This window comes from Neomonachus schauinslandi, chromosome 7, assembly GCF_002201575.2.
Source record: "Neomonachus schauinslandi chromosome 7, ASM220157v2, whole genome shotgun sequence".
Lineage (NCBI taxonomy): Eukaryota > Metazoa > Chordata > Mammalia > Carnivora > Phocidae > Neomonachus > Neomonachus schauinslandi.
The window spans coordinates 86,862,672-86,878,847 of NC_058409.1; the positions used below are offsets into that span (position 1 = coordinate 86,862,672).

The window sequence follows — 16,176 nt, forward strand, 5'->3', positions numbered from 1 at the left end:
ACATTTTGTGGCAACTATATTTCAATAAAAAATAGACCACACGCTCCAGCCTCAGGACCTTACACGGGTTCTCCCCTCAATTCCTAACTCAAGTGAGGCCTTCCCTGCCCACTGTATGTAACTGTTCAAGCCCTCAGCTCCACTCCAACACCATCTAAAACATTTTACTTGGTCACTAGTTCATTGGCCATCTGTCGCTTCCTACCAGAATTGAAGTTTTAGAAGAGCAAGGACTTCGTGGTCTTGTTTTCTGCTGAATCTCTGGTACTAGAACAGTGCCTGGAATGCCGTAGGCACTCCAGAGAAACTGAGAAGAAGAGATGCCAATGGCCAGTTATATGATTTCCCCTCTTTGGGTGTTGCCTTCCTCATCTGTAAGTGGGGGATTGAAAATGCCTGTTTTACAGGATTGATTTTAGGAATTAATGATATAATGGATGCCATGCCAGGGATGTGGTAGGCTTGTGATAAGTATCATTCACTCCTCTCTCTGTTTTCAGCTCCCACCCTGCCTGCCTGTCTCCCTCCCCACCCTGAGGCCTCCGGACAGCAGGAATGTTGCTAAATGTTTAATCACACTGTCAGGCACCGCACACAGACTTACAAAGACCCATCTGGATTTTCAAAAAACCCAGGCAGGCCTGGGATCACCAGGATCCGCATGATCCTCTTAAGAGAATGCCTTCTGCTCCAGCTGCACCCGGTGGGGATTTTTTCCCAACCCTTCCCCACATTCTCCCACCCTTCCCTCCCCCAAGCTTCAACAGCCATTCTCCTTAGTACATTCTTAGGAAGAGGAAAGGGATGAGAGGAAGGGAGAGGCCCATTTTCCTGGGGGAGAAAAAACGGAAAGGTGGAGAGGTCCTGGAGAACTCATAGGATTAGGGCCTGGCCAGAGAGAGGCCCAGGGGCCTGGGCTCTGCCATCCTGTGCCCTAAAGGGGAGAGGGGGAGGAGGTGGGCAGCAGTGTGACACAGGATAAAGAATCCATTGTGCTGGAAGGTGGCAGCCCAGTAACCATGCTGCCTTCTTCTGGAGACAGTACATAGAGAGAGAGACAAAGAAAGATGTAGCACATGTTAACACCTGGTGAATCTAGGTGAAGAATATTCGGGTATTCATTATATTAATATTGCAGCTTTTCTGAAGATTTTATTCACTGTAGTATGCTTGCAATTTTTCTCTAGGTTTGAACTTTAAAAAGTTGGATGCAAAAAGAAAGAGCGACAGAGATGCTAGTGGCCCACTCAGTAACCATTCTCCCCTTCTCATACTTTAATTCTGGGAAGTCATATGCCCAGCTAGATGACCACACTTTTCCCGCCTCCCTACAGCGAGGCATAGCTGTAGTTGTTAGCTTCTGAAAACTTGTGAGAGACAGACAACTGGCAGGTGCTCTTTTACCCTCCTTCCTCTCCTCCTGCTTTCTGCATAGATACGATGGCTGGAGCTCCGGCAGCCATCTTGGACCATGAGATGACCTTGAAGGTAGAATTCATGTACTAAGAGTGGTGGAGCCGGAAGGTAGGAGTCTAGGTTCCTGATGAATGTGAAGTTATCAAATCGACTGTGGCCTGCCTACCGCTGGACTTCTGTAAGTGAAAGAATAAAAGCCTGCTTTGCCTAAGCTTCTGTATTAGCAGCCAAATGAACTTCCTGCCTGATTCAGAATGGAACCTGTCTTCTGCTCCCTTTGCACTCTGGACTTTTCCACCTGCCGAATCTTCTGCCGATAATGCTCACCATCGCTTGTAAGGTCCTTCTCATCTTTCAAAACCCAGCCTGAATGTCACTTTCTCCTGGAGGCTTTCTGGAGGTGCCCCTTCCCTCCTGGGCTCCCATAGTCCCTGCACTCCTGTTAATGTCCCTGACGGCCCATTTGCTGTGAATCCGAGGACTCCTCACTCCTCATCACCTTGGCCGCTCTGTAGCATTTAACCAGCTGTCCTCTAATCCCTTTGGTTTCCCTGCTACCACTCTCGCCAGTTTCTCCTCTTCCCTGTGCTGCTCCTTCTCAGTCTTTTAGCCAAGTCCTCTGCCCCTGGCCACACATGAAGTTTGCAGTGCCTCAGGATTCTGTTCTGGACCCTCTCCTTGTCACTCTCCATGTTCTCCTGGGCAATTGCATCCTCCCCATGACTCTAGCCACCACCTCCATGCTAATGACTCCAAATCCAGTGGGGTACTGGGCTGCCTTAGACCAGCTCATGAGAGCAATTATTACAGTTTCAGGAGTTTGTGAGCCAGGTCTTAAAGTCATTATTAAAAATTAAATTATATAAACTTATGGTTATATAAATTATGTTTAAAACAGATAATAGGGGGCGCCTGGGTGGCTCAGCCGTTAAGCGTCTGCCTTCGGCTCAGGTCATGATCTCAGGGTCCTGGGATCGAGCCCCGCATCGGGCTCCCTGTTCCGTGGAAAGCCTGCTTCTCCCTCTCCCACTCCCCTTGCTTGTGTTCCGAACCTCTCTCACTGTGTCTCTCTCTGTCAAATAAATAAAATCTTTAAAAAAAAAAAACAGATAATAAATACTCAAAACATAGCTTCCTAATTATTTTACTATTATCCATGCTCTTAAGATTGTTCTTACCTATTTTATCTGTATGGTGAAAATACTGTAAGAGCCCATACTATGGCTCATCTCTTCCCAATTCTCTGCTCTGTGACATCACATTGACAGTGAACTCAATCACGGAGAGAGAATTTACACCACAGATGGGGGCAAACTCTACAAATCAAGGTATATCCCTGCTTTAGAAAGCCACGAGTTAAAGATTTCCAAGTACACCATGGCCCAAATCTACACCTGAAGCCAGCCCTGAGTGACCCCCTGAGCTCCAGGCTCAGATATCCTATCTGCAGGACACCTCCTCCAGTTCTCTATCAGGCACCACACAATCGGCCCCAGTTAGGCATCAAACAAGCTCTCCATCACCCCCCACCCCATCCCAGAAGCTGCCCCATCTACTCGATGTCTGTTTCTTTCTTTTTTTTTTTTTTTACATTTTGTTTATTTATTTGACAGCAGGAGAGAGTGAGCACAAGCAGGGGGAACAGCAGGCAGAGGGAGAAGCAGGCTCCCCGCTGAGCAGGGAGCCCCATGCAGGACTCGATCCCAGAACCCTGGGATCATGACCTGAGCCGAAGGAAGACGCTTAACCAACTGAGCCACCCAGGCGCCCCTTCAATGTCTGTTTCATTTTGCAACAGCATCTCTCACCTGCTGTCCAAGCCAGAAACCTGGAAATCTTCCCCCAACTCATCCCTCTCCCTCTTCCCCAACACCTAATAAGTTACCTCCCAAACAACACTCAACTGTCCCCCCAGTCCTGTTCCAGCCTCACTGCGGCTTCCCTAGTTCGGGCTCCATCATCCCTCCTGTGGATTCTGCCCCATCTTTCTCGTGATCTTGCTGTATCACACATCCTCCCACTGTTCAACTCCATGTGGCCCCACCAAGTGCAGATCTCATTTCGGTCTCCCTGGTGCTTAAAATCCTTCAGATTTCCCAGTTCCTACGGTAGAATACAGACACCCTTCGTGTGGTCTTTCTCTCTTCCTCCTCTCCCTCCTGCTTGCTTCTTCATCATCTATTTTGACATTCTGGGGTTTTTTTTGTTTTTTGGGGTTTTTAAAAAGATTTTATTTATTTGACAGAGAGAGCGAGAGAGCACAAGCAGGGGGAACAGTAGAGGGAGAGGGAGAAGCAGGCTTCCCACTGAGCAGGGAACCTGATGCGGGGCTCGATCCCAGGACCCTGGGATCATGACCTGAGCTAAAGGCAGACCCTTAACCATCTGAGCCACCCAGGTGCCCCTGACATTCTGGGGTTCTTAGTCGAGAGTCACAAAAATCGCTTCTGGCTAATTTAAGCAGATAAGGATTTTATTATCCAATACTGGGCAGCTCAGAAACTCTCGAGGAAGGCCAGAGAGTCCCCCTTGAAGACAACACACCCTGGATTAATGCTCCAAATCACACTGCCGACAGACCCTAGAAGACTCCCCTGGTGCTACAGCTGGGCATGGACAATGTGGCTTGCCCTGTTGGTGCTGGATGCTCCTAGAAGCAGTGTCACTGCCGCTTGTGGTCCCTGGTAGGAGCTGCTACCACCAACACCATCTGTCCTCACCAGAGCCGACTGCCTCCTTCCCTGCTTCTTCAGGTTCCAAGTCTGGGGCTGGGGAGTCTGGGGCTGAAGTCACATGTCTGGGCTCATGGAAGGCTAGGAAAGCACTGTCAGCTCCTAGAGGGGGAGGTGGGCCCTGCCTCAGAAGGTGGGAGATCCCCCAAATATAAGAAGGGGACAGTTCCAATGCTGAGAGGCCAAAAATAATGACAGACGTCCCCCATGCTAGCTTTTTAAATTATACAAGTAAAATACTATTCAAAGTAAAATAACCAAACAGCCTAAGCAGGAAGGTGATAAAATGTAAAAACTTCTCTCCCTGAGTGCTCTCAGCCCCATTTGCCAGGGGCGACTACTGTGAACAGTGTTTTGGAAGTCCTTGCTGGTGTGATCTTTGTATATCTAGATGTAAGTATGTATATATTCGTGTATAAGGGGTCTTATGTAACTATGTGTGTCTATGTATCAAAACTGACTAGTTCCCCACATTACAGTTTAGCACCTCTCTCTCTCACTTCACAGCATTTCTTGATACACTCCCATGTCAGTGGACACGGGTCCTGCTCATCCTTTCACTGGATGGATGCCCCACGATTAACTAGCCAGTCCCCTACAGATGGACATTTGCATTATTTTCAGTGCTGCAGTGAGCATCCTTGCACAAATGGCTTTGTGCGCTTGTGTGAGTAGATCCAAGGAATGAATTCCTGGAAGGGCAACCGTTGGCTCAAAAGGAGCATGTATTTATGTTTTAGGTAAACATTGGCAGACTGCCTTCCAAAAAGCATGCACCAATTTGCAACTCTACCAGTGGCCTATGAACACTTTTTCCCCAGCCCCTTGCACAGTCTGGCTACCTCCTCACCACATCACCTGTCACTTACACACCCTGCATTTCCAGCCACAGTGCCTTTGCCCATGCTATACCCATAGCTTAAAATACCGTTCCAGCCTGTCTTCCAGGTAAAAGCTTACCTCTCCCATGAGACCTAGCACAGATGTCACCTCCTCTGTGTAGGCTTCCCTGATTCCCCTAAGCTGTCAAAGTCCCCTTCCTCTGGGACCCCATAATTTCTTGGGCATAATTCTGTCATAGCTCCAACTGAGGGCCTATGTGTGCCTGGCATTCTATGGCCACTTGACAACCCCCACCATAACCACACACAGAAAAAGCTGTCTTGTCTACATCCTCATCCATTCCTGGCTCTCCAGCTGCACTTCCTTTTACTTGTTCCTAAGCACAGTCCTGTCTCAGGGCCTTTGCACTTGCAGTTCCCTCTCTATGGATCTTGCCCATATTGGCCTGGGTGCCTCTCTGGGGTCTCTGCTCCCACTGGCCTCCTCACACAGGCCTTCCCTGGGCACTCTGTCTCAAGCACCCTCCTCTAGTCATTCTGTTACATCACCATGCCATTATCTTCATAACACTCGTCACAAGCTGAAACAACCTTGTTAGGTTTAAGTGTTGACACGTTTGTTTTCTGTCCTGTGTCCCATTTCTGCACACACACAAACACATCATTGTAAACTCCCCAAGGGCGGGGACCTTGGTTTCCTCTTCCACTGTCTCCAGCCTCAAACCTGCCTGGCACCTGTCTAAACGCTCAGTCAACATCTGTTGAGCGAATCATACCTTATTTTACAGAAAAAAGGAACTGGCATTCAGAAAGGAAGGCTGGGTAGCCCAAGGTCCCACAGTTAATAAAAAACACAGCTGAGATTCGAACCCATTTGAACCCCAAAGCCAACTGCAGGTAGTATTTCTTCCCTGCTCTTGGCGCTCTGCATTGTCTCCCCCACCCGATTAGGCTTTGGGGGCTGGACGCGAGTCTGACGCCCAGGGGTCCCCAGCGGCGCGTCGGGGGTCGGCCCCGGGAGGCGAGCGGGCTCCGCGGAGATGTCACCCTCCCCGCCCCCCTGTCAGTCAGGCTGAGGGGGCGGTGCGGCCGCCAGAGGGGGCGCTGAGCTCAGAGCTGCCGCAGCGCCCGAGCGGGAGCCGGAGCCCGAGCCGGAGCGTGCGAGCGAGCGGGGCGCAAGGCGCGATCCGTGGCTGGCGACGCACCGAAGGCCCGGACACCGCTGCGCCCCGGCTCAGGGCCCGCGCCCCGCCTGCTGCCGACCGACCTGGGCGCCTGGCGAGGCCCCGATTCCCCATTCGCCCCGAGCCCACCACAGCCCGGCCTAGCCGAGCCCCTGCGTCCGCCCGCCGCAGCCGCAGCCGCTGCTCCATCCCCAGCCGGGGCCCAGCTTCTAGGTGAGGCGGCCGCGCTCCGGACGCCGGGGTCGGGGAAGGGGCTGGGGAGGGAGAGGGGACTGGGCGGGATGGGGAAGCGGCTGGGAGCCGAGACCGGGACCCCGCTGGAGAACAGAGAGAGGGCTCCGGTAGGTGCGTGCCAGTGTGCGCCCTGGGGTGTTTGTGTGACCGCTGCTCTGTGTGTGCAGCCGGCTGGGGGGCCGTGCGGACGTGCGCCCGCGCCCGTGTGTTCGTGTGTGCGTTTGGTGTCCGTGCGCGTTTGAACGTCTGCATGTCCTGCATGTGCACGTGAGCGTGTCGGCGGAGAATGTTTGTGTGTATGGTCGTGTGACTCTGTCATGTGTACAGGCAGGCCCCAGGGCTGAGCGCCGAGCCCAGCACCCCGGTTCCGCGGGGCTGCAGGTTGCAGGGCCCCGGATAACCGAGGCAGTGGCTCCTCCCGCGTCCCCGGGTTTCAAGGACGCCGGGACTCGTCGCGGCCCTGTGGCCTCACGCTGGGGAGGGGGGTAAGACGGGAGAGGGCTCCCGGCCCGGAACGGCGCCGGGGTCTCAGGAAGGCGAGGAGGGGGTAACCCGTGTCCCACCGGAAGGGCTGCGGTGAGGGTGCGGGGCCAGCGCACCCGTGCCCGTGTGTTCGCCCTCCCAGGCCGCCAGGATGGACGTGTTCATGAAGGGCCTGTCCATGGCCAAGGAGGGCGTCGTGGCCGCCGCGGAGAAAACCAAGCAGGGGGTCACCGAGGCCGCGGAGAAGACCAAGGAGGGCGTCCTCTACGTCGGTGGGCAAGGGGCAAGGCTTCCGGGGCTATGCAGGGTTCGGGTGTCCTTCGAGGGAGTGGGGCCAGGGTCCTTGCCGGGAGGGAGTTGTCCGCGGAGGGGTCTGAGCGGGAGAATATGAGTCAGCAGATGGGGCGGGGTCAGCAGGGGTCACTGGGGACACAGCCAGCTGAAGGAAGCCTGGGTCAGTGATGAGACCCTGGGGAGGGGAGAATGGGGGGAAGAGTTGGTGAGAGGGTGGGGTTCAGCCGAAAGGCCAGGGACCAATGCATGGGTCAAAGCAGATAGCCTTTTTCTTATTCTTCACATGATTACTACTCACCTGGTGTTGAGCCCTTAATCTCTGCCAAGTACCAATGCCCTAACATCCATTACTTCACTTCATGCCCCTCGCCCATTCCACAGACCAAGAAAAGTGGGGTTCCCAGAGGTTTAACTACCGCGCTCAAGGTCACACAGCTGCTGAGACCTGAAGCTGGAGTTGGAGCCAAGCTTTATGGGCTCCCGAGCCCCTGTCCTGGCGGGTGCTGCCTCCTGTGTTATTGGGGCTGCCCCTTAGCGCCCCCCTCCTGCTGCGTTCACCTCAGGGCTGCTCTCAGGGTCTTCCTGCCTTCCGATGCCTGTGGCCCCATCATTGCCTCTGGGTCCCTCCTCCTTGCAGCTTCCCGCTGTGTGAGGAGAGAGGCTGTGTGAGGAGAGGGGCCGAGTGATTGAAATCTCTCACCCTAAGTGGGAGAGGAGAGGGAGCCCGCAGGGTCATTTGTATAAGGGGATGCAAGGCCCCAAACTGACAGTTACTGAATATCTGTGGTGATTCTGGGCTCACTGGTGTGTAGTAGGCAGAATTATCCTTTGTGTGGGTGGAAGAGGGCTGGTTAATTTGCCTAGGGTTGTGGCAGATTAGGGATTGTGGCAATTTGAAAAATATTTATTGACTTCTTACTACGTGCTAGTAGGTGCCGACTCTCCTGATAGGGATGCAGAGCATTCCAGTAGTGGAATTTGACATCAAGTGGCTGGGATGGGGACCATTGCAGTAAGGTAATCAAAGAGGATAGCATTTGAGCTGAATCCCAAAGAATAAGGAGCTGGGTGGAGGAGAGGAGTTGGAGGAAGCAGAAGACTGAAGGAGACAGGGCTGGAGAGCAGAGGGCAGGAAGCTGTGGTGGGGGATGAGATCAGAAAAACGGGCAAGAGGCAGCTCATGAGGGGGCCCTTGCTGGCCAGGGCAAAGGACCATTACAACCTGCCATGAGAGATTGTAAGCTAGGGACTGACATGATCTGACTTCAGTACGGAAAGTTTCCTCGGGTCTCGGGGAGAGACCAAATGCAGGGAGGCCTGCTGGGAGGTAGTGTAGCCAGCAGATGAGGGTGGCTGGAACTAGGGCACAGGTGATGGACGTAAGGTGGAGGCTTGAACCCACACCTGCCAGGCCCCAGCTCTGGCCTCCCACCTCCCTCCCCCAACCCAGTGCTTTCGCTCCTATGTATCCCTGGCACCTGACACAGTCTCCCTGCTAACAGACTTGAAGCACCCTCTTCCCCTTAGTTTGGCACCTCCTGTTCCTCCCCCTGCCCAGGAACCCCCAATGGCTCCCGGTTCCTACACATTAAAGTCTCAGCTTCCTGTAGCCTGTAACTCAACGCCGTTCACGGTCCTGCCTCAGTCCGTGTTTCCATCTCTCCAGGTGCACAGACAGTGTTGCTGTGCTCTGTGCAGGCCCAGAAAGAACACCTCTCTGTGCCCTGTCTGCGTGGTTTCCTGTGTCTGAGATACCCTCCCCAGTCTCCTCTCTGCATATCTACCTGTTCCCCCATTTTCAAGGCCCAGGCAGTGCCCTTCCCCTACCATGTACCCCTTGGAGGCTGGAAGTCCTCTCTCCACTATTTGAGGTCCAGGGCGCCAAATCTGCTCTTCTCTTACCCCCATCTGATGGTGAGCCATTGGCCCGGGACCTGGCACAGAGTGGGTGCCAGCAAATGTTTGTAGAAGGAATAACAGGGTGCCATGCAGCGCGCACACACACCCCTCCCCACAGCTGTCTCCATCTGGCTGGCCATAGCCAGGAGATTCCTGCCTTCCCATGCTGTCCTCTCCTTCCACCAGCCTCAGCCCGCCCAGACACCCATTTACCAATTTCGGGGTCTACCAGCTGTTGTCTGCATTGCCACATCCTCAGAATAGGAGACTCCCCGCTTCCCTGAAGGTTCCTGCCCCCCACCTCTGATCAGGCCATCTTGCCTTTCGCAGCAGCTAGGAGAAGACCCAGCCAGTGCCGTGGATGCCAGGCACCCTCAGACCCATCATATACCTGAGACACTCCTCACTTTGGCCGGAAGGAGGAACTCACACCCCAGTTAGAAGAGTCTTTAGAAGAAACGGAGTGGGGGCTGGCAGGTGTGAGTGCCCATAGGTGGGATGTGGGCAGTCAGGAATCAATGGCACCAGAGGAACTTTTCTAAATACATACCACGCCCCCTGCCCCCTGCTCCACCCCCACTGCCACCCTCACCTGCTCACCCTGGGCTGAGAGGTAAAGGAAATGTGCTTTGCACAGTGCTGGCTCCCGGGCAGCAACCCTCTTGCGGGTATCATTTCAGGTGGAGGAGGGGCAGACAGTGGGGGAGAACTCAAAGTCCTCGGGAAGTAGGTGTGGAGGGCTCAGTGCAGTGATGAGGAGGGGCACCCGTGGGATTTGGGGGCCCGAGGAGGCAGTGACCGGACCAGGATTACCACTGCCGACTGGGTCCTTCTGCCCACTCTGTAACCACCATGCTCACCAGAGGCTCTGTTCCCTCAGCTCAGAGTCCTGATGTGTGCTCCTTTTTGTCCCTGCAGGAACCAAGACTCGAGAGGGGGTGGTACAAGGAGTGGCCTCAGGTACCAGCCCAGCCCCGGCCAGCCCCCTTCCCTCACCTCGGGCCTGGGATCCGGCTGGGATCTGGAGGGTGGGGGATGGTGGTGGAAGGGGGCACCCCCAGGGATTCCTGAGAGTATGCTCTGTGAGGGGAGGCCAGCTGGGACACCGTGAGGGGGAGAGATGAATCTCTGTCTGCTTCACCTTGGCCCCCAACCCCCTTCCCCAATCTTCTGCCTGCTCCAGTGGCTGAAAAAACCAAGGAGCAGGCGTCCCATCTGGGAGGAGCCGTGTTCTCTGGGGCTGGGAACATTGCAGCAGCCACGGGCCTGGTGAAGAAGGAGGAATTCCCCACTGATCTGAAGGTGAGCTATCCTCTTACCGCGCGCGCGCACAAACACACACACACACACACACACACACACACACACGAACACACACGCAGGCCAGGCATGCCCACCCATACATGTGCCACCAGGCTCCCCCTCCCCCAGCCAGCCTGAGGCACGGCTTGCCTCACGTTCTGCAGGGCTCTGTAGCCTCAGCTCAGAATGAGTTCGCGTGGTGTGTAGGGGTGTGGTGCTCCCTGTGACGGTGACCCAGGTCTAGCCGTATGCATGTATCCTGCTTGTGAGTGTGACCTGGGCCATTATGGGCCACGTCCGCGTGTCATGGATTGTTCGTTCTTTCTTGTCGTTCAACAAGTATCCGTGCCAGAGAGGAATTATTCTAGGAGTTGCCGTGGTGAATAAGTTCCTATGTTCATGGAGCTGATGCTAGAAGATAGACAACCAATGAATGAGATGGTTTCAGACAGGGATAAGTGCTATGAAAAAAAGACAAAGGTGATACGAAAGAGAGTCAAGGGGTAAGGGGACTACTTTAGTTGGGAGGGCTTCTCTGATGAGGTGACATTTGAGCTGACACCCAAGGGATGAGGTAAGCCCTGTGAGCATTGTATTTCAAGCAGGAGGAACAGCATGGGCAAAGGCCCTGAGGCGGGCATGAGCGAGTGTGGGCCACGGGGGAGGGCTGAGTTGTGCATCGCATATTTGTGCAGGTGTGTTCCCCCAGGGGAGCAGTGGTGGCTACCCCCAGGTTCATGAAGGCAGATACCTTCATTAGGACACACTACAGCATAAGAGCTGCGAACTCTGAAACGCCACAGAGTTGGATTTGAGTCCCACCTCCACTACGCCCTGACTCCGTGACCCTAGGCAGAGTCCATCACATCTCTGAGCCTGCTTCTTTGCCTGTAAGACAGAAGATGAACACAAGAGGGCTCTTACACAGATTAGATATATATCAGAGGTTCTCAAAACTTATGTGTGCGTCAGAATCATCAGGAGGCCAGGTTAAAATACAGACTGTCAGCCACCTCCCTAGAATTTCTGATTCAGTAGGTCTGAGGTGGGACCGGAGAGTTTGCATTTCAAACAGGTACTTGGGTGATGCTGATGCTGCGCGTCCAGGGACCACCCTTCACGGCAGGCCTTTACACAATTGATCCTTTCCCCTGTCGCAAGTCTGGGACTTAACTCGGAAGTTCTGGCTCAAGTCCTATGTGTGCATTTTACCAGCTGTGTGACTTCCCATTTATTATCATTGTTCCAGGGATCCCTCCCATTCATTGATCTCTTGTATGGGTAGGCAGTGTTCTAGACTCGGTACATGGAGTACCTCACTGAATCTTTACACTCTCTGGGAAGAAGGCGCTACAACGTGTCCATTTTATAGATGAAGGAACTGAGGCTCAGAGAATTGAGCTGACTTGCCTGCCTCTTTAAGAAAGTGCTTGGGAGGATAAGCTCAGGTTTACGTCAGTGGAGTTGCTGGGAACCAGCACAGGGCCAGGCCCCGTGCTGGGAGCTGGGGTGCAGAGAAAGCCAGATCTGAGCCTGAGGCATCAGCCTCAAAGGGCCTTTGCCCAGAACCATTCCTCTCCGGCCTCCTCCTTCCTACCACCACTTCTGACACCCCAAGCCTCGTCTCTCAAGGGAGCTCAGGATCACGGACTTACTATTTAAACAGCAGCCCTTTGGGGCTACCAGGCCTGGGGAACCCGTGCAAGCCCAGGGTGCACATTTCTGAGTGTCCCGACCTCCCAGCCTGCTCCTATGCTTTATCATGGGACCCTCCCTGTCCTCCTACAGAGCAGACAGCACCATGGCATTTCCCATCTGAGGCAGCTGAGTTCAGAGGTGAAGTGACTGACCTGAGCTAGTGAGTGGCCGGGCTGAAATGTTTTTAAAGTAAACTTTTTATTGAAGTGCAACATACATACAGAAAGCACACAGCCCCATGACATTTTCATAGAGCGAACCCCCCATGTAACCAGCACTCACATCAAGACACAGGACATCAGCCCTTCAGAAGCCTGCCTTAGACCTCCTCCCAGTCCCTAACCCCCGGCTAAGATGAGGGTAAGATGAGGGAGGGGTCTGGGACACAAAATTTGAGGGGGACACTCACTCTGGGGTCTCATTTGCATGGCCTTGAGAGTGGGGCCTTCCTAACATTTGCACCCTGAGTGCCTTATTCACATCACCTTGGTCTTGGCCCTGCCAACCCCACCAAGGGTCATTGCTTCTTGACTTCTGTCACCACAGATGAGTTGGATATTTTTTTTTTAAGATTTTATTTATTTATTTGAGAGAGAGAGATCAAGAGAGCACAAGCAGGGGGAGGGGCAGAGTGAGAAGGAGAAGCAGGTTTCCCGCTGAGCAGGGAGCCCGATGCGGGGCTCGATCCCAGGACCCTGGGATCATGACCTGAGCTGAAGGCAGACGCTTGACCGCCTGAGCCACCCAGGCGCCCCAAGTTGGGTATTTTTAACTCCATACACACATTATCACAAAGTGCACACTCTTCTGCACCTGGCTGCTCGCACTCAACAGTGCGGTATTCGACCACGCGTGGTATTCAACCACGCCATTCTCCCCTCTCGCTGTGCACCATCCATCCCGTGAGGAGCCATACTGCACACCTCCCTTCCGCTGCTGCTGGGCATGTGGGTTGTTGCCAAACAATGCGCTCAGGCTGGAATTTTTAATACTGGGTGACTTGGGACAAACTAACATTTCCCCACCTCCTAGGCCTTGGTGTACCCATCTGTACACTGGGGGAAATGAGCCAGGTCAGGAGCTGTAAACTCACGTGCCCACGGGGCCCACCTGTGCTGGTAATATGAAGGAACTGAGGCTGCCGGGGGGTGGGTGGTGCGGTAAGGCAACTAGGTGGCAGAGGTGGTCAGGCAGGCCTTCTCAGGGCCAACCCCTCAGGTTCCCAAGATTCTTAGCTCTGCCCAGTAGGGAGGGACAGTGGTTATATGTGGGAAATGGGGAGGTGGTATACCCCCTCCCTACAGATTCCCCCTGGGGGTCTAGGAGTATGGCAGCCCACATGTGGCCTTGTGCAGCCGTGCATGGACCCGGGGTGATTGTGTGTGCCCATGTGCAGCCAGCTCTGTCTCATGTTTGTGCACATACATGTGCTCACCTGCAGGTGGCTGGCCATGTGTCTGGCAGCCCCCCTATTTGTGTGCCTGCTGTTCTGCACCCGTCTGGGCAGCAGATGCAGGCGGGAGGGGAGAGTCTTAGCTCACACATCCAAGCAACACCATGAGCTGTTGCTTCCAGCTTATCTTAAAATAGCAACAGCTGAAGAAACCAGGCCACACAGGACCCTGGGGGAGGGATGGGTGGAAGGTGGCAGGGGAATGGCTCAGAGCTCCTGCCCAGCCCTGTCTCAGAGCTCCTGCCCAGCCCTGTCTCAGAATTTCCATCTCCCTTCAGTCCAGAGGAGACTCCAGGATTATCTCTGGGGTCCTGATGCCCAGCAGAACCTGACACAAGGCAGGTAGGGATAAATCGGTGATTGAGTGTACTGTCTATCTCCCCATCCCATCCAGTCCAAATGATGGAAGTGCAGGGGGCTACCAGAAGCTGGGGAGAGGGGTATGAGAGAGCCCCACTTCCCCTCGCCACTCCCAGCTTCATGGTGATCTAGGGGGATTTCACCCCACACACCTTCATTCCACTTCCAAGGCACTCCAAATAAACAATTAAAAATTCTGGTTGTCTGCCAACAAAGCCTAGCCTTCCCCCCAATCAGCCAAAAGCTTCCCAGGGTAGGACTTTGGGGGAGCATCCCCCAGCTGCCCTCATGGCCCTGTCCCTTCTCTGCCGGCAGCCAGAGGAAGTGGCCCAGGAAGCTGCTGAGGAGCCGCTGATCGAGCCCCTGATGGAGCCAGAAGCGGAGAGTTATGAGGAACCGCCCCAGGTGAGGGGTGGCAGGGCTGGGTGGGGCTTTGGGCATCCCAGAAGATTGCCACCATCCCCAGCTGGGGTGGGAGGTCCTGATAGGATAGAGTTGGGCCAGGGAACTCCACACCACCCTTTTCTAGAACCCAGGCCCTAGGAGGTGGCAGCAAGGAGGGAGGACAGATGGGGCCTAGCACTGGGCCCCAGGCACCCCTGCCCAGGAAAGTCCCAGCTGTCCCCAACTTCCAGGTTCCTCCCTTGCCCAGGGAGAGGGGCATGCGCTGTTCCTCCTTGAGGGGGAGGAGTCTCGGGGCCAAAACCTGGCTACTTGGTCTCCAACCCCTTCCTCTTTTGCTCTTCCCCACTCCACCCCCAACCCTCTGATGCAGGAGGAGTATCAGGAGTATGAGCCAGAGGCGTAAGGGCCCAGGACGGCCCCCCCACCAGCAGCACAATCCCTTCCCTGTCCCCTGCCCCGACCCCCAGAACCAGGGCTGTCCTTCTACCCCTTCCCCCCAAACACGAGATCTTCCTTTGCTCCGAGGCGCCCCCTTGGAGCCTGTGTTGGTGTCTGTCCATCTGTCTGTCCTACCCGCCCGCGCGTCCAACCCTGGGGCGTGGACAGGGCCGGCGCTGCGGCCGTGGCTGGTAGCCTCACCCCACCTATGTTGCCTCCTCCCCACCCCATCCCGTCCAACGTCTGCGCGGATGTAGCATGTTCTATGTATTTTAAAATGAAGATCAGAAAGCGATGGCTCCCCCCCACACACTCCCGACAGAGGCTCTCTGGGAGCCCCCCGGGCCAGCCCCAGAGCCTCCCACCCCACTCCCACAACGACCCCAAGAATCTTTTTTTTTTTTTCTAAAGCCAAAACCAGGAGCCAGGCTGTGCCATGCCCCCTCCCTCAGCCGGCCCAGTCCGAACGCGGGCGTCGTGTGTCGTGATTGTGGCATGGAGAGTCCCCTACCCCCCCGTGTGAGCGTGTCCTGGGTGGGCAGGCCCGGGCGCCTCCCCGCTCCGCGTGTCCACGAATAAAGCCAATCTGTCTGTAGCCGCCGCCGCACCGGCAAGGCAGGGTTGGGAGGTGGGTAGGGGCAGCCGACCAGCTTCCGGGTCCCCGACTACTCCACTCCGCTCTTTGGGGCCTGGCACCCTCAGCCCAGGTACAAGATTGACCACCTCGGGCCTCAGTTTCTCCATCTCCTATCCTCTCGCCCCGGGATGACCCGGGGGAGAGGGTCTACCCAGGCTGGGAATTGCTGTTGGCTAGGAGGCGTGAAGGTGGCCTCGGGCGCCACCTGCTGGACTGTAAAGCTCCCGCTGGGGGTGCAAGGCCAAGGGAAGCCCGGCGCCGCCGCAGCGCGGGGTGTGACAGGCTCACACATCTCTGCACACGCAGAGCAGGGGCGCGGATGACAACGCACGCGCAGACATGTGTGTGCGTACACTGGTCCTTGCGCGCCAGCCGGAGTGTACGCACCCTGGCAGGCGCGCACGTGTAGACACGCGTGCACGCATGCGGACTGGCACGTGCAGACACGCGCGCGCACTCAGTTACACGCGCGCTGCGGAGGAGCCCTCGGAAACCAGCAGCGCGGGCACCGAAAGACCCTGTTACGCGCAGGCAGAACGTTTACAGGCGCACAGCCCTGCGCACACCTGACCAACGCAGAAAGACCCGTCCAAGGGGAAGGGGAATGGGCAGTCGCCTCATAAGGAGGCAGAGCTCGGGCAACCGGTGCTCCACCCCCCCTCGGAAAGGCTCCCGAAGGTTTGCGGCCTCCGCTGAGATGGGCGAGGGTCCGCAGAAAGCCGGCCAGGAGCCCTGAGCAGATAAGGATCGGCACTAGAGGACCCCCAACACCGTCTAGGTGTGGGGAAGAAAGGGGCGG

At 55.3% G+C, this 16,176-nt stretch overlaps 1 protein-coding gene across 4 annotated transcripts; it reads left to right on the top strand.

The window, feature by feature from the left end:
* The first annotated feature begins 6,338 nt into the window (after positions 1-6,338).
* SNCB (synuclein beta) lies at positions 6,339-14,763 on the top strand. 4 transcript variants are annotated; one of them, XM_021698618.1, is made up of 6 exons: positions 6,339-6,387; positions 7,034-7,163; positions 10,003-10,044; positions 10,268-10,386; positions 14,213-14,302; positions 14,673-14,763. In XM_021698618.1, exons 2-6 carry the CDS (start codon positions 7,043-7,045, stop codon positions 14,703-14,705), a joined length of 405 nt encoding a protein of 134 aa, XP_021554293.1. In that variant the 5' UTR covers positions 6,339-6,387; positions 7,034-7,042; the 3' UTR covers positions 14,706-14,763. The 4 variants fall into 4 exon arrangements, with proteins under 4 accessions (XP_021554293.1, XP_021554302.1, XP_021554319.1 ...); XM_021698627.1 differs by lacking the exon at positions 6,339-6,387 and having other exon boundaries at positions 7,043-7,163; positions 14,231-14,302; XM_021698644.1 differs by lacking the exons at positions 6,339-6,387; positions 14,213-14,302 and having other exon boundaries at positions 7,043-7,163.
* Positions 14,764-16,176: the final 1,413 nt, after the last annotated feature.